At 46.4% G+C, this 23,913-nt stretch overlaps 1 protein-coding gene across 2 annotated transcripts in view; it reads right to left on the reverse strand.

Moving 5' to 3' along the window:
* Positions 1-23,913, reverse strand: part of sdk1b (sidekick cell adhesion molecule 1b) — a 234,843-nt gene that overhangs the window by 89,035 nt on the left and 121,895 nt on the right. For both annotated transcript variants that reach the window (XM_070981407.1, XM_070981414.1), the window contains exon 6: positions 3,717-3,743. In XM_070981407.1, the coding sequence (XP_070837508.1) occupies positions 3,717-3,743 (27 nt within the window). The remainder of the gene's footprint in view (positions 1-3,716; positions 3,744-23,913) is intronic.

Here is a 23,913-nt window from a genome sequence, read left to right on the forward strand (position 1 = left end):
TGGAGAGAGAGTAAGTGGAGAGTGTCCATTAGCTGTCCACTGTGGGTAGCACAGGTCAGGAAGGGACTAGTAGCCATCAGTGGAGCCTTAATGGCAACAGCGACCGCTGATAATGAGCAGAGGGGGGATGTGAACCCTACTTGTTAACTTGGGCCGTGTGTCTGAGGGAAGCAGACAGAGAAATGAGGGCAGCGGGAACACCTGTGTGACGAGGGAGAACACGGAGGAAAAGGCTCGGAGGAGAGAGATTATACAGAGCATCTATGTAGATGAGAAAAGTGAAGCGGGGCTGTGCAGATGGTCGTCTCCGTCCTGGACCGACAGACACGACGGTAGAAGTGGAAGGGAAAGCAAAATGCCATATGGTCGTGTGATCTGCGCTCTTCTTTTCCCTCTGCTGGCGTGTCTGACGTCCTCTTCCTCTGGGGAAATCCTTATCACTTCATCTCATCTGTATCGTTCCTCGTCGCACATCCCTATCATCCTCTTATCTCCTCCTTTTTGTTGGTTAAACAGGGATTATCAAATTAATCTTCCTCGACTTAAACAAAGAGAAATATTCAAACTGGCAGACAGTGTTATTACGATGTGTGTGTGTGTGTGTGTGTGTGTGTGTGTGAGCTGTGGCAGCTAAAAGGCTCCCTGTAAAGATTCTACAAAGAGAGTCCAGAAGTTTAATCTAACTCTATTGGATTCCTCATTTAGCAAATGAGAAACACCATGTGGCAGAGAGATGGAGAGTGGGAGTGATGGAGGGAAGGAGGGCAGAGCTGTGGTATAATGAAGCAATATCAGAACAACAACTCGGGGCAGAAAAGCTTCATTAAAGAAGGAGGGATGATGAAAAGAAGAACTGTTTAAGCAGGTGAGAAAATAAATAGATACGGAAAAAAAAGGCATCGTTTGAGTGCGTGCACGTGGATGTGGGTGTGATTTAGCAGCAGGCAGGCGGTGACGCACTGCAACGTTGCAGCGCTCTCGTCAGCGCAATCATTGCTGATTGACAGTTAAGTGCTACTGAGGTGACACAGCTGTGTGAGGGTGTGTGTGTGTGTGTGTGTGTGTGTGTGTGTGGTATTCAGAGGGAAGCGGAAAAATCCCAAATTAAATCAAGGATAGGAATGATAGAAAACAGGGCAAAGTAAAAGGATTGATGCGGCTTTAGGGCAGGAAAGAGATAGAGATGGATAAATAGAGGGCGAGAGACATAGATGGAGAGCCAGAGAGAGAGAGCGAGGGAGAGATGAAAGGCTATTCCATCCACAGATTAGAGCGTAATCCCTCCTCCAATGGATTCTCTCAGATTACAGCTTGTTCTCCTATTAAATCTGCCAGTCACTTCAACCTTCCTATTGTGTCAGTGAGTCAGCCCGTGTGTGTGTGTGTGTGTGTGTGTGTGTGTGTGTGTGTGTGTGTGTGTGTGTGAGTGTGTGTGTGTGTGTGTGTGTGTGTGTGAGTGATCTATCCATGACTGGAGATCTGTTCGTTTTAAGCCTTTCAGACAAATCTCTGCAGAGACCTCGAGAGCAGAGGGATTGGGTAAGGGCTGAAAACACACACATCTATCTGCATGCACACACGCACAAACACGCACACAAAAGCACACACAGGAGGAGGCTGGTGTTAGCTGACTGTGTATTAATAGAGCTGTCAGATAGGTGTCTGCAGGGTTCACAGCTAACTAACGCATATCACACTGAGACTGCATTCACAACAGAGAGAGAGGGAAGAGAGAGGGTGAATTCAGAGACAGAGCACAAAAAACGGATGGAGATGAGGAGGAGGGCCGCGGAAGATGAGAGGTTAAAGGAAATGAGTAGCGTTTATGAATATTTTAGGAGGTTTTTTTGGAGGGTATACAAAAGCAAATGGAGAGGAGAAGGTGATCATTGGCTGATCTCTCCGGAGACTCGTGCATGTGTGTGAGAGCGGGGTGAGTGTTTGTGCGTGTCACTGCGCTCATTAATGCTGCATGCTGACAGCTAAGTGTCATCGTCTGACTACGCTTGCCTTAGAATGCCAATATAACACCACAAGGCAAGACGTGCCACACACACACGCACACACACACTTAAAGCCACGCCACACAAGAGTCGAGGATCCAAGCCCCAAGGGGAGACAGACAAAGACAATGGGAAGCAGTAAGGACTGAGAAAGATGCCCGATTTTAAATATTCATCTCTTCCTTCAGCTGCCAACCCCTCTATCTATCTCTGTCATCACAGCGAGCGAGCGATGGAAGGAGGAGATGGAGAGTCAGGAAAGAAAGAGAGGAAGAGGAAGAAACAAGAAGCACGCAGCAGTAATGGAGAGGCAGAGCAGGAGTTAAGCTCTCGGGAGTGCTCAATGATTATTTGATTAATTTTGAGTATTCTATTAGTTGCGGTTTTTTGGCTGCTTGACAAAACCCACAATGACATAATGAGGTAACATTTCATCATCACTGTGCTGGAATAAGGGCGTGTGCGATGGCTTCAAGCCTGCAAACTTTTCTTGGCACAGAGAGAAAAACAGATAAAATACATTTTCCCCCATTAATTCTGAAAATCATCAACCCGTGACAGCGACACGTGACGTTTACGCGCAGTTAGTAAAGAAAATATTTCAATATTGCACAGCAGTAATTAGTGCAGCATGTACTCATAAAGGAGCTTTATGGCACGCGCACACACACACACACACTCACACACTCACACACTCCATGCTCTCTGTGACTCAGCAGATACCAAATGCCGCTCCTGTGTCATTTGGACTCAGGTGACGCTGTGGGAAGACGCGTCAGCGTGTCTGATGTGGCAGACAAAATGGCCAAATGAAGGGAAGCCTGCGAGTTAGTTCAGGCAGTCGGCTTGTGTTTGCTGCCGCGCTGACGAGACACACTCTTCTCACCGCAATATCCTACACACCCTTTTCATTACAGCAGTGAACCAACGCCGCCGGCGTTCTGCTCGCTCTTTTGCTGCTCACCTGAAAGCTGTGCTGGCACCGGAGCTGCTGCAGCAGCTGTTCATATAACATCTCCCACCTCCACCCCAGCATCCACCTGTAGGCTCTAAGTTCACGCTCTGTTGGTAAGTTACTGTTGTTGCTCCTCGCTTCCTGCTGAGCTTTGTGCTCCCTTGTGGGGAGTGACGAGGTTAGAGCCAAGACTCAAAACATCAGCCTGACTTCATAATCCATTCCAAACTGGATTAGACGACGCAGAGCCTCAGGTTTTGTCTGGTGCAGTCCTGGTCCAGTGTATAATTTACAGAGGAATCAGAATAATTCAAACTGGGACTAAAAGGGCATCACAGGCTCTTCCAGCTCTTGCCATACTGATGATGGCAGATAGCTAAAGACAGCTGAATCACAGCCAAAGCAACGCTCTGCATACTGAACCAAATGTTGTGTTTACTGTGGACCATCAGATTATTTTACGTTACTCCTCAATATATACAGGCCTACAGCAGGCTGACCTCGAGGGCAGGGGTGCTGAACTGTAGGTGAGGCAGAAACAGTGAAACGGCACTGGTGGAACGTCTTTTCCAGCACGTGTCCACCACCGCTGCCAATGTGACCTTCAGCAAAGCATTTAGCTGCGCAGCCCTTAGCTCCAACTCTGCGGTAGGAGCAAAGGTCACAGCAATATTTGCCTCAGTTTAGACAGAGAGCGAGAGAGAAGGAGCCAGAGAGAAAAGCAGGGAAGATAATGTAAATGTAAATGCATTCTTTACCTGTTGACCCACGGTTCTTCTTGCCAACTGTCCATCAGCCAAAGAGAATGAAATGAGAAGAAGAGGGACAAAAGGGGAGATAGGGAGTCGGGGAGAGGGGAGAACAGGAGAGATATAATTTAGATTTCAAGCGTTTCCTCTGGGTGCAGCAGAAAGACACATTTAGCAAAAACACATTAAGAGAGCAAAAGAAAATACAGGCTTTCACAAATCAGCAGCTCTAAGGCATCTCAGAGTTGAGGAGGCATGCAGGAAAAGGAGAATCGTTCCCTCAGAAGGAGGAAAAAACAAGTAGAGACAGAGAAATGGATGAGAGGGAGGAAGAGACAGAGAGGAGAGAATGGCATGTTATCATGGAGTCCAGAGGAAGACGAGCTGTTTGCAACACATCCATCAAATGCCAGCCACCAAATTTCGTCTCTCTCATTCACTCTTTTCTCCCCCCTCTGCCTTTCTGCCTGTATTTGTCATAAGTCTGGAGGTAGCACGACTGTAGGCTGCGAGGAAATGATGGCATTGACATTCTACGAGCAGAAAATCTACACTCACCATTCATCTATCAATACAATACCCCTTCATGCTCCTATTCAGCCCCTCAGTCACTCGCTCAGCACCTCAATCCTGCGTGTGTGTGCACGTTTGTTTTGATCAGAGAGCGTGTGTGTGTGTGTGTGTGTGTGTGTGTGTGTGTGTGTGTGTGTGTGGTGAAAACGTGCGTCAGGACCTTAATTTAGATTCTGACGTATCACATCAGCATCAGCACAAAGTTCATTCGGCCTGTGTGGTGAGCACACGCACGATGCATGAGAGCAAGTGATGAAGAGCGAGGAAAAACAAAGGCTAGCAGCTAGGCAGGCTAAAAAAAGGTGAGAGAAAGCCTTCAGAAACAAACAGTTTTCATCACTTCGGCTGAAAATAAAGATTAAATGTGCAGTGAAGGGCTCTTACTGAACCTCAGTGCTTCTGAAATGCGTTCACAGAGTCCTGGAAGCTGATCAGTGCTCAACGTAGGCACTGAATGTCAGGCCAGATTCAGTCTTTTTCACTTCATTTTCCATCATTTAAGACTTTATTTCATTCAGACAATGTTCTTCTGTAAGAATCAGACTAACATGGTGCACGGCTGCCTGCCTGAACACAAACAGCTGACGCACTATTGATAAAAAGTGTTGACACCTGTCAGTGTACAACCTCCGACTCATGAGAGCCGGACTCGACTGGAAAGTCTGAAAAGACTGAGTGATTGTGAAAAATGATTTGGGGGCAGTGGAGGACAAAATGCACAGATTTGCTGAGCAGCTCCTCATTTCTAGCCCGTCTTGTGGCCCCCAGCCCACTGGGGTTAAGGCGTGGGTTAGGTTATGGTGAGGTGCAGCAGAGGTAACTGGGTGGGGTCAGGGTGAGCGTCTCAGAAGAGGAGAGGCTGGGGTTATGCTTTGCTTCACATTCAGTTATGGGAAACACACATGAAAAAGGACACAGCAGCGGCGCTGACCATTGCTCCTCCTGGTTAAAATGACAAACAGCAGCAGGTCAGAACAGCTGCTGCCAATTAAAGTCAATTCTGTGAGTAACTCGACGAGAGGACAAAAGAAAACAGCGCTGTCGTCGGGTTTGTCTGCTGTCTGTGAGCCGCTGTCTGCTTTACAAATGTACAAGGCTGCACCTGTTACGTGTCAGATACATCTTTCATCAACATGTAGAGAAATCCAAGTATTGGACTGGATGTGGAACAGGCAGATATTCAAAACTAAAGGACTTGGATCAGGATGGGGGCCAAAAAAACTTTCAGAGAAATCTCTGATATATGCATATTTGTAGTGAATTTGAATAAAAAACAAAAACAAGGGAGAAAGCACTAAGTGGCCTGAGTGATGCTGATGCACAGGCAGTAATACTGCTCAAGACACGCTGCTGCATTCAGGTGCAGAAATTCAACAACCATCAGCACATATCGACCAAACACTTATATTACTCTACGTTTTTTTAAGGTATCTAAAAAAAAAGTCTCATTTTAATATTGGGAGCAAACCTCAGGGGTCTCATTGGTAACACTGTCAAAAAACAATGGCTGATGCCTCGTAAACACACCGAAACACGACCATTTAACTAGAGCAGTCAGTGCTGTGAAGCAGCAGTATTGGGAAGTCTATTATTTTGGAGAATCTAAAAGGGGGTCAGCACACACACACACACAGAAATGCCCACCGACACACATGAAGAAAGGCGCAGGCTTTGGTCTGGGGGGCATACAACTCTGCATGCGTATTCAAATGAAGTGTCATACTGAGTCATCCTCACTTTCAAACAGGAACAGAGAAACAATGGGGACACGAGGGAACAACAGAGAGCACGAGCTACAGAGTGTGTGTGTGTGTGTGTGTGTGTGTGTGTGTGTGTGTGTGTGTGTGTGTGCGTGCACGCTCGTAACACAACAAAGCAGCTGACATTCACAGAGCTGAATCCTCTGAACATATTTTCCAGTAACTTTGGCTTCGTCACTCTTATGCGAGCCTTCTGAAATACCTCGGATCATCTGCTGTTAATCGACGTGTGTGCTGGAGAAACGAGTGTTTCCCTCACGTTCAAACGGACGTTTAAGCTTAAAGCGGTCCAAAACGCTAATAATAACTTCAACTGGTGCCCTTCTGCTTCTCACACTGAAGGTGACCTTTGACCTTTCGGATATAAAATGCCATCGTCGTCATCATCTTTCATCCTATGAGAGATCTGTGTGAAATTTTGTCGTCATGAATTCTTGAGTTACGGGCATAAATGTTTCGTGTGGTCAGTAACCTTTGACCTCAATAAGTTCATCCATCCAGTCAAATCTGAAAGAAACTCTCCCTCAAGGCGTCCCCAGGACGGACGGACCTACGGACAGCCCAAAAACACAGAGCTCCCGGCGCGCTGTCGGCGGCGTGGAGGCGTGAAAACGGGCCACCGCTCAGCATTTTGATTGATGCTAATGTGACGTGTTTAAAATACAGTTTGAGGTGATGTGAAAATGTTGGTGCGTGCCTAAGTGTGTCTCAGCCCTGAGTATGATCTGTATTCATGAATTCACTATTGTGTATTCAGCTGCCTGAAGGACCTACAAACAAGCAGGTCACCATGTCCTCTGTGTGTGCTTGCCTCGGTGTGTGTGTGTGTGTGTGTGTGTGTGTGCGCGTGCGCACTGCTGGATGAATCCATGAGGGATTAAGTACAGTATTTGCGTGTTGTGTCCAATCCTGTGAGCTGCACCTGTCCTTTTGTGTGTGTGAAGGCTCTCGCTGTGTTACCTGCTGACCTGGGCAGGTGCTGACCTTTCAGTCCCCAGATGTGGGTCACCTATTTGCCGCAGCACCCCCAAACCCTACATGATTCAGCCCTCCTCCCCGCTCGCGACGTGCAAACAGCCCCGCCGGGCTATTTTTCCTTCCCTCCATCTACATACAACCTGACACCCCCTCGCCCTTAGTGACAGTCTATTCTCCTGCTCCGCCTCGCTGCGCTCTCCCATCCACCCACATCTGCATCCGCTGCCACATTTCCCCGAGCCAGAGGACACTTTTTTAGCAACGCGTTCGGGTCTTTTCTTTCTCTTCCTCGGCTAAAGCCTGAGTTCAACCTCAAAACCCTTACCATTCCAATTTACCCTGTCAATCTCACTCTCCCTTCACTCTCTTCCTGTCTGTAACACACACGCGCGCACACACACAAGCCGACACACACCTATTTGAAATTCATATCAATAGCTATAGAAATGTAACACTCCAATTTCCAATCCTGACACATTCACAGAGAGAAACACAGGGACCCATGGACCCTTATCTACACACACACACACACACACACACACACACACACACACACACACACACACACACAGTTGCGTCCAGTAAAATAATAAGCTGGCTGGAGTGTTGACCTCACACCTCGGGGCACTTCCTGACGGGCCCAGGTGGTAAAATTTGGTAGTCGGGAAGCTTCCTCTCGTTATACCCAGTAGTCTGTCTCTTTTGTAAATCTGACCAGAGTTGAGGGGCGCTATCATTTACACACAGCATATAAAGAGCCGTATACATATTAAATGTCGCTTTTCACACTTTCCTTCCCTCTGTGAGCCCAATCCCGTCTTTTGCTCAGATTCTGCTTCCCTGCAGAAATGTGGACTCTGGGAAGGTTACATCCTCCTGCTGCCTGTCTGTCTGTCTGTACCAAACACTAGCACCAGTTGACCTTTCCAATTTACCATGTCAATCACTCCCACACTTACACACACACACACACACAGCCAGCATGCACAGCCCAGTCTGCCATACACACATAGGTAGAAGTTGGTGTCAATCATCCTCGTATGGAATCCCAAATGTCACCTGGTTTAGACGTTCTCTTTGCTCACCGTCTGAGAGACAAAAAGCTAGCATGTCTCTCCCTCCTCTTCCTTTTTCTTCAGCACTTACAGAATTTGTCCTCTCCTCTCGTCTCATCCCATCTCTTCACACTTTAATATTTTATTTGCGCTCAAACAGATACCTACACACTTGAGATAAAAACCCACAAATCTGTTGTTAAACACCTCCTCTTGTCACCTGAAGAGTGGAACAAGGAGCACGGAAACGAGACGACAAATAAAAAAAATGTGGCATTGAAATTGATAAACATCCGGGCTTAAAGGGAGACAACAGAAGCACAAAGGAAATGCAAAAGAATCAAATAAATAACATGAGAGTGCCATGTAATGAAAATGAGAAATAGATGTAGATGTTCAGCTCAAACTGTGAGCCTAATGATGGCATGAAAAGAGTGAAGTCATTTCCAATTCAAAAGAGGAGTGCTGCTTCCGCAAGTTTGCGCCTCTCATAAGACACAGAGGGAAAAAATAAGAAGCCTCTGATCTCGCAGGAGGAACATTACAAGGCAAGAGCGGAGAAGTGAGGGATGAAAGACACGAGGAAGACGGGGGAAGGAAGCCAAAAGGTGGGGCTTTAAAAGGCTCGCCACCACAGGGTGAAGCACCAGAGGGTGAACGGACACGAGAGACAAAGAAGAGGAAGTGCATCGTTACTAAATCAGGTTGTCTGCCCCTTTTTTCTCTTCTTTACCCAGAATGCTGCAGGGTAATCCCTTATCTCACACTCCTTAATGCCACCCCTCCTTTATTTCTCCACACCTCAACTATCACTCCACAAACTGAGGCTCTCAGAGACCCTCAGCATAAGCAAATGAAGCTCATTTATAGGAGGACACTGAGTTTTGAGAGTCTCCGTTAGGTGCGCCCTGTGCAGCTGTAGTCACAGTCCATTCATTGACTGCACGCCGGCGTGTGAAGGGACGAGGCCTGGAGGAACGTGACAGATCAGCGGAGGGCGACATGTCCTGGCATTTCCTCGGGCACTTCCTTGAAGGCTGAGACACTCGCACACAAACTCACAGTCTTTGGAGCAGAGTGAAAATGTGAATACTGTACTCAGATTTATTGATCCCCTTTGGCAAACTGTCACAGTCTCCAGGGCTGTACGTTAGCATATTTTTAGCATCAATTCATTTATCTGCTATTTCTCACTTAAGGCCCCGTTACACTGTAATTTGAGTTGTCCCAGACCAAAAGTGACATACATTATCAAAATACATGCTCTGGTGACCAAAAATGTCAGAAATTCAAGGCAGAACTCCAAAAAGAAGCAGATGATCAGAAAAGCATCTTGAAATGATGCAGAATACTGTGAGGAGCTAGCCGAGTGCGACTGGTGGAAATATATTTACCTCACAAAATTCACATTTCATGTTGGCCACGATCTGATTCCCATTCGCCGAGGCCAAAGCAACATCTTCAAAACATGAGAGCGCGCTTCTCTGCGATCAACCAGCCATTCACTGCACCATCTGGCATGCCTAAAACTGATATACTGACAGTGACCAAGACTTCATTACAACCATCTTGCACGTTGTGGCATGAAATGAACCTGTAAGGTTGTTGTTATCACACTGTCTTTAGGTGAAACATTGAGACTGGGAACAGACATTCAGATTATTTAAACCTTCAAAGAGCACATACTTCACACGATTGACCGTTGATCAGTTAACCTCTGAGAATAGTTATGACCAGTTTGTCCATTGCACTGCACTGCAGTCGTCGGCCATCACTCAGGATCCTACTGACCTGTCCTCTCCTAGTTTGTCTCCTTGCCCTTTTTCCTAGTGTTTGTCGTCTGTCTGTTCTCCCCTGTCTGTACAGCTGGGCGTCTCCCTGCACCCAGTCAGCTCCGCCCCCTCCGGGGCTCACCTGAGAGGCATGTTCCTGATTAGTCACAGTACTTAAGGAGAGCGCCCTCTCCTACCTGTGCTGGATTATTCCTCCTCTGTCCATGGTGGTGTCTGGTTGTTCCCAGCGTGAGTACTGTGTTTCATTTCCTCCTCTCCTCCAGAGGTTAGCTAATGTTCTCTGTCCTTAATTGCCACTTATTCGTGTGCTCCTGTGTTGCAGTGCCTACCTGCCGCTTCAGCGTGCCTCGCCTCATGCCCGCCTCGTCAGAGCTCCGTGTTCATTCCCACTCCTTTTGAGTGCGCCTTTATTTATTTATTCTGCACTCCGTACGAGCGCGCTTTTGTTGTTCTTTATTGTTAATAAATTTTCGTTTACTTGATCTCTGTGTCCGGGCTGCATCTTTGGGTCCAAACAAATCCTTTAAGCAAAAGCTTAACACAAGTGTTCTGCCTCTGAGAGCAGCTGTGATTAAACGCACTGGAGAGAAGGATTAGCTAAAAGTCAAGCTAGCCAGGGCAAACAAGCTAGCTCTGCCCACTGACTGCTCTCACTGTCACTCCATCGATGCTGACAGGAAGCAGGGTTTCTGTTCTCTGCTAATTACTGTTTTCTACCAGGAAAATATACCAAATTCTGACATATTTAAGTTATACAGTCATAATGTGAAAAAGTCCCGGCTCCACACGCTGTTTTCCCCCGCTGCCTCTGTGATGTCCTCCCTTACTCCCTCTGCTCGCACCATTTGGCAAATTAAAGGTTTATTCAGACCAAACCAGACTGGGTGGTGATTGGTGGAAAGGTGAAAACGAACCACGGTTTGGGTGAGTCTTATTTTGTGTGTTTTACGATGATAAGTGTTGAGTGTTTTAGTCTCTGACGCTCGGAGGAAAAAAGGTCCTTTTAGTGGACGTTGGACGTACTTTGACTGCACAAACCCCCCGAGGGTTTACTTTGCAGCCTGTTTCACAGCTGCCGGCTGCAGCTCTCTCACCCAGTATTGGACCAGTTTAAAAACTGTTGTTCCCATTAGCCACTTAGATACAAAAACACAGGGTCCATAAACACAGTTTGCCTGAGACACTGAAATCTTCCAGGACATTATGGACGGCGAGATGCAGTCCAGTGTGCAGTTAATGGCTGTTGGCTATTGAAGGAAAAATGATGTGAAACTGACATCCTTCCTTCACACATTTCTTCAGCCTCTGCAGCCAGAAATGAGCACATGAGCACGGAGGCCAACACGCCTGACTATGATTTCAGCCCCATCATGGGGCCACCGACTAACGTGAACATGGCTTCTTGAGTTTGGGGAAAGAAATTCGAACTGAGATGACACTGAAACAGATTCATCAGCCTGGTTCGAGCAGTCATCGTGATGAAATCATTTTTAAAATCAGACCAACAGCGGCAAAGCCATTAGCCTGCAAAATGCCTGAAAATGAAATGTCAGATCATTTCCCGGATCTCAAGGTGACGCCTTCAAAGTGCTTATTTTTTGTCAGAGCAAGAGTCCAAAAACCCCAAAGAAGTCAATTTACAAGGACGTTAACCACAAAAAACAGCAAATCCTCAAACCTGACGAGCTAATATTCTCACACGATCTGAAACAAAAAACAGAGCAGAGCAAATCATTTGGTGTTCATCACTCAAAGCCTCCTGCAGGACCTCACCTGCAAAGGTGTTTATCTCAATGCCCGGTTCATCTCACTCAGCTCTGTTTATTGTGAAAGTACACAAACTGCCTGAGCCACATGTAATCAGATCAGTTGTTGCTCGTTGCAACACAGACGCACGTCTCGCTCTTACAGTCGCTTCCACACCAACTGACGATACAGACGCGTGTGTTTGTGCCTGTGTCTTTACGTCTGTGCATATGGAAAATGATCACTCATGTGGGCAAAGAGCAGTTAGGGTCTGGGTCTGATTAATGGCTTAATTGATTAAGTGGTTCAGAGATTGATCGGTCGAGCCTGGCTAGAACAGATTCATTAGAGCAGTGATAGATCAGTGAGATCTGGCTGCAGCTGTTCCGCCTGCCTCTGGACAGCACGGCCTGGTAATGGACATCATCTGTCTGTCTGCGGATGACAATATGTCCACATGCGCACGCACCGCTGTGTATGAGTGCGTGTGCGCAATATAGACGACACACATCTCGCTTCTTCAATCGCTCCAAACAACCCGACAGGGGAGGAGGGAGTGGCAGGGAGGTAAGGAGGGACGAGGAGGAAGGAGGAGAAGGGCGGAAACTATTTTTGGATTAAAGGCCCTGTTGATCTATTCCTGTTTTCAGCATCCCCTCTCAATCTTCAACTTTTACACTCTGCCTCTTTCTTCCTTCCGATCCATCTCTATCGTCCTCAAAGCTTTCCCAATTCCGCACTTGCTCGCTGCTCGGCTCTTTTTTCTTTGACTTTCTCTGGTACGCGATCCTTCTCTGTCCTCATCTCCTCTGCGCTCGGCCTCATCCCCCTTCTCATTTTTTATCTCCTCTCCCCTCAGTAATTCTTTGTCAGTACTTTGCCCTGAAACCCTGGTAAAACTTTGGCTATCGAACGCGCTGATAGCAAAGGGGACCAGAGGACGAGCGCACACTTACGTCGGCCGTGCGTGAGGGTTTGTAAACAGGCGTGAAAAGCGGCTGTATTTTAGCGAGGCAGTGAGACAGACAGCGAAGGAAAAAGCACCACCCACGCAGTATTTCAGACCATGGTGTCAATTCAGCAGCTAATGAACGAATGGGATGTGTGCTTGCACATGACTGTCAATTCAAGTGTTTGCATATATGAATGTGTGTGTTTATTGGTGCGACAATGTGGAGCATTACTGCCTCTATAAATCTCAATATATGCACATGACTTGAATAACAGTTGACAAAATATCTCTGAGCACACTCTGCTGATGAAGACCACGAGACAAAAGCAAGTAAAGGAGGACTCATACTGACAGTATACTGGACATTTTTGCGTGGAAAGTCTGTATTTTGCATCTCCCCTTGTATTGATTTTGTGCTGATAACGATGATGTGTGATGTCTCCTCATAGTGCACTGATGTCTTAGAGCTTCCTGCTGGATAAAAGTACATCAGCACTGGAGAGAAGGACTGTCTTTATTTAGCTTTGCTGCATCCACACAGGCTGTAGAGCTGGACAATAAATCAATATAATGTCAATGCTGTGCTAGAAGATTCAATATCCTCTCAAATCTGGTAATTAGAAGATTAATCATATCTTAAAAATGATCTTTTCCAGCTCTTCTAGAATGCTTTACAGCCAGTTTCATGAGCTCATTTGTTTGAAGTTTGAACAAAGGAGAACTAACAAGTAATCACATGTAGCCTGAACGTATTCATGTTGCACATTCATTCGTTCATTAGTGGAGCCTCCATTACTTCCCTGAGAGCCAAACGAACAGGTGACTTCAGATTTGTTGTTACTGTCACGTAATGTTGCTGCGGACAGCACACAGCATCATCTTCATCCACAACTGTTTCCAAAGCGCTTCCACAGATTGTTTCTCATGGGTTCGATATGACGAGCCGGCCTCCTCCTGCATGAACTGAGAGGCAACGACTGGCTTGTTTACTGCGGGCCAGAGGGCACGAGTACCAACAGCAACAGATCAGAGTGGAATTTATGAGTGCTGAGAAGAAGAAGGAGGCACAGCCTGTTGCACTCAACACACATTTACAGTCTTTGGAATAAAAAGCGACGGTCCTGTGAGGAAGCTGTTTTGAAACACCGAGAAATTTCAGTGTCAAATGTTTGAGTTTAGTTATTAGAGTAAATTGACTCTATAACGTGTTTTATATTCAAAGCGCTTTACAGTTCGATTCTCACTCACACTGACACAACAACTGCCTCACAGTCGGGGCTGAGGGTCAAGGACACCTGGTCATGTGGACGGGAGGAGCCAACCCTGTGATTAGTGGACAAAGCGTTACCTCACAGTCCATAAAACAGACAATTTTATACCATGACAGAACAGCGTCTCCACACTGCTCACCCCCCCACACACATAAACACAACATATGCTAAATCAAGCAATCTCCCATCTCTCTTTGCCCCCTTCCCTCTGTCACTGAACACATTTCCACCTCCTCAGCACTTCATCATCTCTGTGGTTTATCCATCCTTTATCTTTCCTCTCTTCCTTGAACCCAATCTTTCCTGTGCCGCCCTGACCCATCAGTCACCGGCTCTGTTTCCCCTTACTCTCTTTTTCTCTTCCACTTCTTCTACTTCAGATTAACATTTGCTGACTGGCCTGCTGCTCCAATAACCTGTTACATCCAAAAGAAAGCACTGACACACAGGGACAATCAATGCGTTAGCATGCACAATAATATTTCATTTATATTCAGGATACTTCTGAAAACTGTGTATGAAAAGCCTGAAGATAGCCAGTATGTGCTGATACAAGCTGGCATGTGAACAGCGTCTCCCATCGGGTTGCTCAGTTTGGAGTCGTGGAGTTTCACACAGTGATGAGCAACAAAATAAAGCAGCACTACTGAACACAGTGGGAAAACTGCAAAGCGTCTCCATGTACGCTGCGTCCGACATGAGGCCTCAGCTGGAATGAAGCTCCAATTCAGAATATTAATCTTCATGCGCACTCACTGACTGACACACTCACAGTCTTTGCTTGCAGGGTGTGAGAGGCGGCGACAGGGGATAGCCGTGTGACTGACAGGATCATTAAAACCACGAGCACCACGCCACTTATCTGCGCACTTGACACCTCATTCAGCATCCGCTCTTTGTGTTTCATGTGTGCTCGTGCATTTCATCTCTTTAAGGCAGCTTAGATGCTATCCAACAAAGTATTTGGGATACAGTCATGTTTCCACCTACATCCTCCACAGTAACAATGCACTCCTCCATCCAAATCCCCCCCTCCGCTTGTTCAACTAGATGTTGCTGCACTCAATTGAACAAAGGCACCAATGTAGGAAGCTGTTCCGTCTGCAATGTTCTCTTATTTCTGCAAGACACACTTGATGCACACACAAACAAACACCCCCAATACAGTTTGAACCAGAGCACACGATTTCAACAATGGCCTGATGTTTGTCAGAACAGCCTCCCCGAGCCGGTGCTGTTAGCAGGCATCTCGTTTTGAGATTTTAGACGCAGTATCAACCTTCATTTGTCAAATAGCCAAACCACCAACTGCACTGTTACCTAGCGAACCAGTGTCTTAAAAACGTTTGTGTCCTTTTGGTGTTCGAGAGCAGAACGATGGTCTGTTGGTTAATAACTGGGAAGCACCGATTCACTCTGTCGAGACCCGACTCTGATACCTGAATTTGGACATCTGCCAGGACAGAGTACTGGTCCGATACCAGATTTTAATGAATAAACTGTGTGCCTCCCTGCGTGGAGGACGCCGGGATCATTCTTTTATGCCTAAGGCAACATAAACTTTGCTTTCCTAACATTATAAAACAAAATGTAGCAAACAAAGAAAAGATCACAAGACAGAAATTTACTGAATCACAGTTAAGTCACAAACGATGTCTGATCCAGCTGTTTGCTGTGACATCAGACATGTCAGTATTGGACATGCTCAGCAGTCCTGCGTGAGCTGATAACACATCGTAATCCAGCCCGGTACGTTGGAGTGGCTCTACAGCAGTCGAATAACCAGCAAACAGTTGGAATCCCTCACTTATTTAAGCAAGAGCACATCAATATTCAGCGTTAGCTCATCAGCAACAGTGTCGACTTGGAGCTGTCATGACATCTGATATCTTCAGCTTTAACTGTCAGACATGACGTGCCGGATTACTGTAAGTGAACACCTACGTAGCATTCACCTCTAAACATGAAGCCGCTTTGGAGTGCAACGATGAGCCTCACATGAACGCCGCTATTATCACCAAATGTAAAATCTAAATTGGTCAGATATGATGAGTCCTTTTGAGGCTAACTTAGAGGTAAACCCTGGTAAAATATGATTTTATGATAAAGATTGTCTTTTGTTAGACTAATGAACATCAGTTTTCATGTCGCTTTCATGCGACTCTCAGTGACTGCACGGTTTTCACAGCAGTGGTTTGATGGAGCAGTGACGCCTGGAAAGTCCTCCTGGGCTCATTTCATCCCCTTTGTTGCGATCCTGGCTCACACAGGTGAAGATGTGGACCTCACAGTGATCTGAAGACAACTGGTGCCTCGCGGTAAACAATGCTGGCAACATAAAACCCTCAGAGCGTCTTTCTGCTGCTGTCCTCTGTCCTCTTCACCTCCACAGCTTCAGCTTGTTCATCGATTCTTAGAAACTTGTTACAACCAGCGTCTGTGACTTTTTGTCCATTTCCTCTCCCACTGGACACCTCCGCCTGCCTTTTTGTTTCCTCCTTTTTATCTTATTTGTGAATGGAAGAGAATTTGAGGACGGTTTGAGTGGGCGTACGTCTGTTAGACCCTCAGTCAAAGCCGTGTGCATGGCCGTCCGTCTTAATCTGTTTCATGCTGCTGTACAACACGCTTGCAATTACAGCTGCAACTAGGTGGGACAAGCAGAGCGCGTGCACACAGCCGGCTTGTCATACTGACACAGTCCATGAGTCAGTTTCCTGTCCGTCCTTCCATCACTCCTGTCTGTACACAGGGGTTTTCATTATAGAACCACAGAGGAGCCTCATTACACTGAGAGAGGCAGAGAGACGGGACCGAGAGAGAGACAGAAATGAAAGAGACAGAGGAAACAGACAGACACAGAGGGGAGACGGGGATCAACAGAGACAAGTCTGATCCCTTTGCAGCTGAAATATTGAATATAATAATTCCAGACACAACCAGTTGTAGCAGGAATTAATCAAAGCAGCGATTCATTAGCCAAGCCGCTTTATCAAAACCACTGAGTATTAGTGCCTATTTGTATGATCGGCTGTGTGTGTGTGTGTGTGTGTGTGTGTGTGTGTGTGTGTGTTCCACATCTGTAGACTTCAAATAACCAGACTCTCAGTACAAAAGGGATCATTGTGGTCCTAATGTGCCCTCGCACAAGGTTAGATCTGTCAAATTAACCTTGCAGGCACAAGGTAATAGATATAAGCATGTCAGAAAAATAGTGCCAAGCTGACAAAACACGGATACTCATTCTTCAAGGTTTACATGCAATTAAATGGATCAGTGGTTTTGTTACGTGACCTTCAGAATGGTTATCTGCATAACTAGCCGTTGGACAGCTTGAACACCGGCTTCCTACGCAATGTCTACTTCAAAAGGATCGGCGTGGGCTGGATCATAGTTTCTTCACAGCATATAAATAATTATGTAACTAATTCAGAATTTCTTGGCATGTGCATCCTTTAGCCCACTTAACTATACACCAGGGGTTTTCAAATTCATTGCTCAAAGGTCTGCATCTGATTTCTATTCAAGGTCAGAGGTCCGGATCGATTTGTGATGACAAAATAATATTTAATCTCTGAATTAACATCACGTCTCTCGTGATTGGGCCGGCATCAGACCAAGGAAGACGAGGCTTAGACAAGTAGTCCATATTTATTTCTGTCTCAGACATATTCTTACAACTGCGCTGACATTGTGTACGAGAGAAGAGGAGACACGTTCTGCATCTGTGGTTTAGCAGCTGATCTCTGCAGCAACAATGACAACAACAAGGAAATCAGCCACATTAAAACCGCCTTCATCTGGACAGCAGAGGGGTCGCTGTGAACGGCCTCCTGCTATCAACGTCACTAAATTTATTGCTGTCCGCAGCAATTTATTGAAATTTATTCAACGGGAAACTTATTTCACAACAGGAAAGGTTACACTTCATGACGTGCTGTAGCCTGTTCATGACACGAGGTGGCGGGGTCCGCCGCTGCGTGGTCCAGGGGCAGCAGACACTGTGATTGTTTAATATTTCCACTTTATTCCAACAATGTATTCTTATTTTTATGAGTGCAGTCAGTTTGAACAGACTCCTAAAAACATGGAAAATCCATAATGATAAGTAGATACTTAAGTAGAAAATGCTCTCAGATCAGTGTCGAGGAGGCAGCCGTGCTGAATACAAAACCCACAGTTCAACTACAAACTAATGAGTCCTTATCTCAACAGAAACTCCTCTTCTGGATCCTGGGAAGCCAACAAAAACACTGCGTTTGGCGCTAAGTACGACCAATGACAATAAACAAGCTTAGTGACTCTGGAGTCACCTTTTGTTTCCGGCCAGCGGCGGCTCTCAGCTGAAGGGAGCGGCCGGCCCGGGAGCCCAGCGGTCTGATGGTGGGTTCACAAGTCGAGAGGACTGAGTGGGACGATAATCCGATTCTGTAGAGCGGGTGAACTATGAATTACAGGCTTTTTGGCTCCTTGCCAGGGGCTGGCAAGTTAATCAACAGTCACTGTCAGGACCAACTGGGTCTCTCCCACTGATGAGTCACGTCAGATGAGCCCATTTTCTGAATTCATTAATATATGCAGGAGGGATGCGGCTGCGAGCCTCCAGTCAGCGCTGGCTGAGTCGTGGGCTGGTCCGGACTCTGAGAAGCCCTGCAACATCCTGAACACTCTCCATGTGTCATCACCAGCATTTGAGACCATAGCTGTGATACAGACCTGGTAACACATGCAAACAGAGTACTGTGCGAGGTTATATGAAGCACCACATGTTTCCATGAGCGCATCGCACACTGAGGACAAATAATCCATTTTACTCCAGCTAACACAAAGGTTGGTTTCTTTATGGCACCAGAGCAGCAAAAGTGAATCTTGCTTTGCGCATGTAGCCATGTGATATTTGAGAGCAATCACAGATGGTCACAAAATGAGATCTGGTGTGCAAAAATGTGGAGTTATTCTAAGTAAGCTTGAACACACGGCAGCACATCTGAGCCCCATGTGGTGTTTTCCTTTGTCTCCAAACTATTTTCAAAAGAACCTGTTCAAATTGGTTTCTGCAGTTTGACTGTGTCTGTTGTGTTGTGTCTGGACGCCATAAGCAAAAGGCATGTGCAAATAACAGGATCAAAGCCAGTTTCAGTGTTTCACTGCTCAGTGCTTCACTGAAAGTCTTCCTCACAGTCAGAGTGTAGACATGACACCTGGAGTAATGATCAGAGAGCAACATCGATCAACTCAAACACATAATGGCTCAGAATCCATCTGACGATTGTTTTTAATCTTAGCTTTGTACAAAAAATGTGAATCACAGTTGTTGAATATTCTGATTCTTGTTTTATTCTGTTCGACGAAAAGCAGCAAATCCTGTGAATCTTTGTTTTCAGGCACTCATACAGTAATTATCAAAAAACTTGCAGATTATTTTTCTGCTGATCATCGATTCACTGACATAAAAAAGCGAACTTAATGCAGGCCTCAGTTTTCACTTTTGCTCTGGGGAATAAAATGCACACACGCTCTCTCCAGCGTTTCAACAGTCAGCTTCAAGGTTGCATCTCTCACAACGAGTGCCAATGATTTCATCACCAACAGGTGCACCGAGTGGCTTTATTGTACTTCTGGGACCACAGCTCTCTCTTCTTTTTGTGTTGAGTGCAGCGCTTTTTTGCTTTTTTAGCACTAAACATGGGAAAATGGTTGAAAATGTCATTGCTATAAATAATATTAACTTTTAACACCATCTTTCACAAAATCAATTTAACATGTGCTACTCTGATCTGAGACCAGCAGCTGCTGCTGCTGCTGCCAATTATGGTTTAGCACCAAGCATAGAAAAAGGAACCGTATGCAGGATGGCCCTTGTTAGCTAATAGGAGAAAAGTCTAACAACATCTGACCGTAGCCGTGAAATCTTTGAGCCATTCTTATCTCGCTGTTAAATAAAGAATATTGGCAGCTGCTTCTGAACACGGCCGCAGATTCTGCTGGTAATTAATTAAGAGCAGCCATTTGAGAGGGAGAAAAAGATTCAGTGTCACTGTTCAGTGCATACACCTGTGCTTGCATCAGGGGGTGGTGAGTTGTTACACAGCATCCAATTTGGCATTTGTTTAGTTTTTCGGGGTCACCGGCCAGAAAACTCCACGGGAGAGTCGCCACTGCACATGCCTGTCGGTATTCTCCTCTCACTGGTTTGACTACAATCTCCTGAGACATATTCCCTAACCAACACAAGGAGCTGCAGACCGTCTATCCACAAAGAGCGGAGGCAGACTGTGGCGCACATCATTACGCTGCCATGTTGGTTCGGAAGGTTTCTATGGTGTTCCTTGAAGCTCATCAAGGCATGAGGCGGCAAAATCAAAAACACCTCGAGCACACGATGAGAGCTGCACACAGGAAGAGAGGGGATCCTCTTATCCAGCGTTTAAGCTCCTAAATGAGGGCTGGCAGGTGTTGGGGTCTGCACCAGCGCAACGCACTGACATGTGAACACACACAAACCCCACAAAAACACACCGTCACTCTCTCCGGGGACACTGAAATACCTCCAATTAGATGTGCCACAGAACAACTGGGATGGGACCTGGAGCAAAAAAACACACACGCACACACGCAGACACACACGCATGTTTAGAAACGAGCCGCGCACGTGCACAGAAGGATCCACGGCAGGCTCTCATTTAAGAGTCAGTGATGTGGAGAGGAAACATCTGGAAGGGAGGGAAGACGATTAGAAAGAGAAACAAATGACAGAGAGACGCACACACGCGTCGGAACAACGACGCCGACGTCAGCGCCGTGCACGCACACACGCTCCTGCAGGCAGGTTTCAGCGCCGAGCCATGTATTCATGAAAGCTTTTCAAAGAAACTGACGTCCCATATGCTGTTCAAACACTCCAAGCAAACTCATCTTTCAGAGCTACTTTTCCCAGCCAATACTGTGTGTGTGTGTGTGTGTGTGTGTGTGTGTGTGTGTGTGTGTGTGTGTGTGTGTGTGTGTGCACGCCTGGGTTATCCGGAGGTCAGCTGAGTCAGACGCTACACGAGTCTATTCTTCAGCTGCTGACAAAGGCCACTCTGTCACTTCTCATGGCCGCGGGGCGACGGAGGCGGGGGGAAGGAGGCTAAACCGGACAAATGGAGTGACGTTAAATGGCAGACACCAGGGGAGTCTCCTCCAGGAGGCGTAATCAAACTCAGACAGACTCTCCCCCAATCACTGAGGCAAGGTAATCAAACCCAGACTCCCACACCCTCCCCGGCACACACGTGCGGTGATTAAGGTTATGAAAGGATATAAGGTCATTTACGATGCGGTTATGCACTGGGAGCCGATCCATCCCTTCGTTCTCTTCGGTGTTGCTCGTGCGTCACTGCCTTTTCTGATTGTCTCTGCCTTGCGATTGCTCTTATCTATATTTGTGCTCTGTTCGGCTACCTCACCGTATACAGTGCTTGTAAAAGCGCCGCTGATTGCCTCCGCTCTTCATTCAGCAGAATCACATTTATAACTCAATTCATTACTGTGCACACTGTGAAGCTTCAGAGGCGAGCTGGAAATTTTCAAACAACTTCTTCCAACTCTGCTGCGTTCAAGAGAACTTCTTTCAAGGAACTTTGTTGCTAGGAGTTTGCATTGACTGTAATTACGGAGGTACAATATGTGGAGCATTTTAAAGGGGAACTCCATTTATTCATCAAGATCAGTTCAGCAAGTCTTCTCTGATCCTAATCTAGAGGGAGCTTTGTCAGGTCTGATATATAACCTGCACGCTGTCATCAAGGTCAGCTTGAGTGTAGGCGACAAATTCATAAGAGGAAGTCTGTGTTACGAGCCGGTTTTGTGGAATCTGAGAGCATTCACGAGGCAGCGAGGGTCTAACCAAATGATGCTTAAACTCGGGGCATCTCCTCCACCGGATCAGTCTTTTCATTCTAAGTCCACCATCTCTCAGCGAAACGCTGAACAGCTGGAGTGCTCTATTCAAAAGGAAGCACTTCTATGTGTGCACACAATATTCCAAGCTTTTTTTTTTTTTTGCAGTTCAGCAATCATTAACGAGCGTGACATTACTGTCTTCTCTACAGAGAAGATAAAGGCAGCTGATCAACTATTGAGCCCAGAGCTGAGATAGCATTTAAAGCGCTACAGTAATTATATCAGCATGTGTGCCTCTGCCACAGTCCCTACCCTCCTTCTGTTCTTTGCTCCTGTCTACACCCTCTCCTCTCTCCCGTTGTTACATATATATATGAGATGTGTGCGTATAGGATCAAGCCTGTTCATGTCGGGTCGTGGAGATCTCAAACCGTTTTGTCTCGTTTCTTTACTCTGCAAAGCGCTGCTCTTTGATGATGTCCACATACGCTGAGCGTTTCTGGGCGTGGATCTTTGGCATGTGTGTGTTTGCATGCCTCTGTGCTTTCGTGTGTGTGTGTGTGTGTGTGTGTGTGTGTGTGTGTCTCCCTCCAGTGAGTGCTCTCTTTGGGGATATTTTGCTGCTCTAATGGTCTGATGTACAAATCTACAAAGACCTCCACCGCTGTGAACTGAAGAGAAGCACACAGACGTGCACACAGTCTTCTGGGCAATGGGGAGCCTGACTGCTGTTTTGATTGACAGGCGGAGGTGTGTGTGTGTGTGTGTGTATTGAAGAGAAACAGGGAAAAGAGATGATAGTAGGTATGGATGGAGCTTAATTAGACGGCGTAGAGATCCTCATCTAATGCCATTAACAGAATTATGAACAGAACCCTGAGGCCAGTAGAGCTCTCTAACGCAGACACACACACATACACACTCTCACTGAATCAAACACATGTATGCTGTAGCTAATTGACCCGACTTGCACCTTGAATGTGACCCTTCCTTCCTGGGGTGGCTGTGTTTGGGAGATTTGCTTTGCTGGCTTGGTATTTCGGCACTTTGAACAGCACATGTTCTGCTTTGAATATTTAAAATTCTGTCAATCTGTCATGTTCATTCTGCGGCGATAACTGCCTCAAAACGTCTTCTTTAACACCATATGTTGTCGACTGTGATGAAAAATTCTGCTTATTTAAGGGGCGGGCTGCGCTTCCTGTGATTGCAGTGGGTGACCTCTCACCAAGCTGCCGCGCTGCTATCAGCTGTGGCTGTTCCAGCACGACCACGGATGACAGTTAGTGCTTCTTGTTTCCAGGAGTCTGGGCCACACTTACAGAACAGTGGTCAGGGACATGCAGATAATGGATCTGTCAGGCAGGCAGGTCCAGCAGCTGGTTGTGCAGCACTTTTCTTCCAGGTTTCATTGCTTAGCTAAAAGTTTTTGGCTGTCAATCCCGACGCGGCGCGAATGTGCCGGTAACTGTTATTCCTGCACTTGTGTGTGTGCGTGCGGTCGTGTGCAGGAGACACACAGGAGCTGTCTCCAGCAGCCGTCCTGACGTTAACAGGTTGTTGGTCATATCCTCAGTCTTCACCCGTGACTCACTTCATTAGTGAGTCTCTTTCTCTGCAAATCCTCTCTCTCCTCCTCTCGGCTGAGCGTAACGCTCGATCAAAGTAAGAAAGGGGAGAATGGAAAATAGGTATCTCATTTATTCTGGTGAATTTCTGAAAAGAAAGACAACATTTTTAGAAATAAAAAATTTGACTGACAGCTATGAACTTCTGTCTTCAGATCCTGTGCAGACAGCTTAATGGGATGTAAAAGAGAGAGAGAGAGAGAGAGAGAGAGAGAGAGAGGGAGAGAGAGGGGGGGAGAGAGAGAGAGAGAGAGAGAGAGAGAGAGAGAGAGAGAGAGAGAGGGGGAGAGAGAGAGAGAGAGAGAGAGAGAGGACAGGAAATGTAAAAAAAAAAAAGAGGAACGGATGAACACAAATTTGCATGAGTTCATTCAAACATATTCTGTCAGCTAATCTGCTGAACTGCCCATCACTTCAACACACACATTTGATCTCATTTGCACAGAATTGATTCTTTTTTTCAGACTTCCTGCTCGCACACCTGGCTGATCTCTACAATAAACAGGCCCTGTCTGTGTGCACACAGTATTATGGATGCTGCCTAACTGTTAGCATAACAGAGACTG

The sequence above is a fragment of the Chaetodon trifascialis genome, chromosome 2 (genome assembly GCF_039877785.1).
Source record: "Chaetodon trifascialis isolate fChaTrf1 chromosome 2, fChaTrf1.hap1, whole genome shotgun sequence".
NCBI lineage: Eukaryota > Metazoa > Chordata > Actinopteri > Chaetodontiformes > Chaetodontidae > Chaetodon > Chaetodon trifascialis.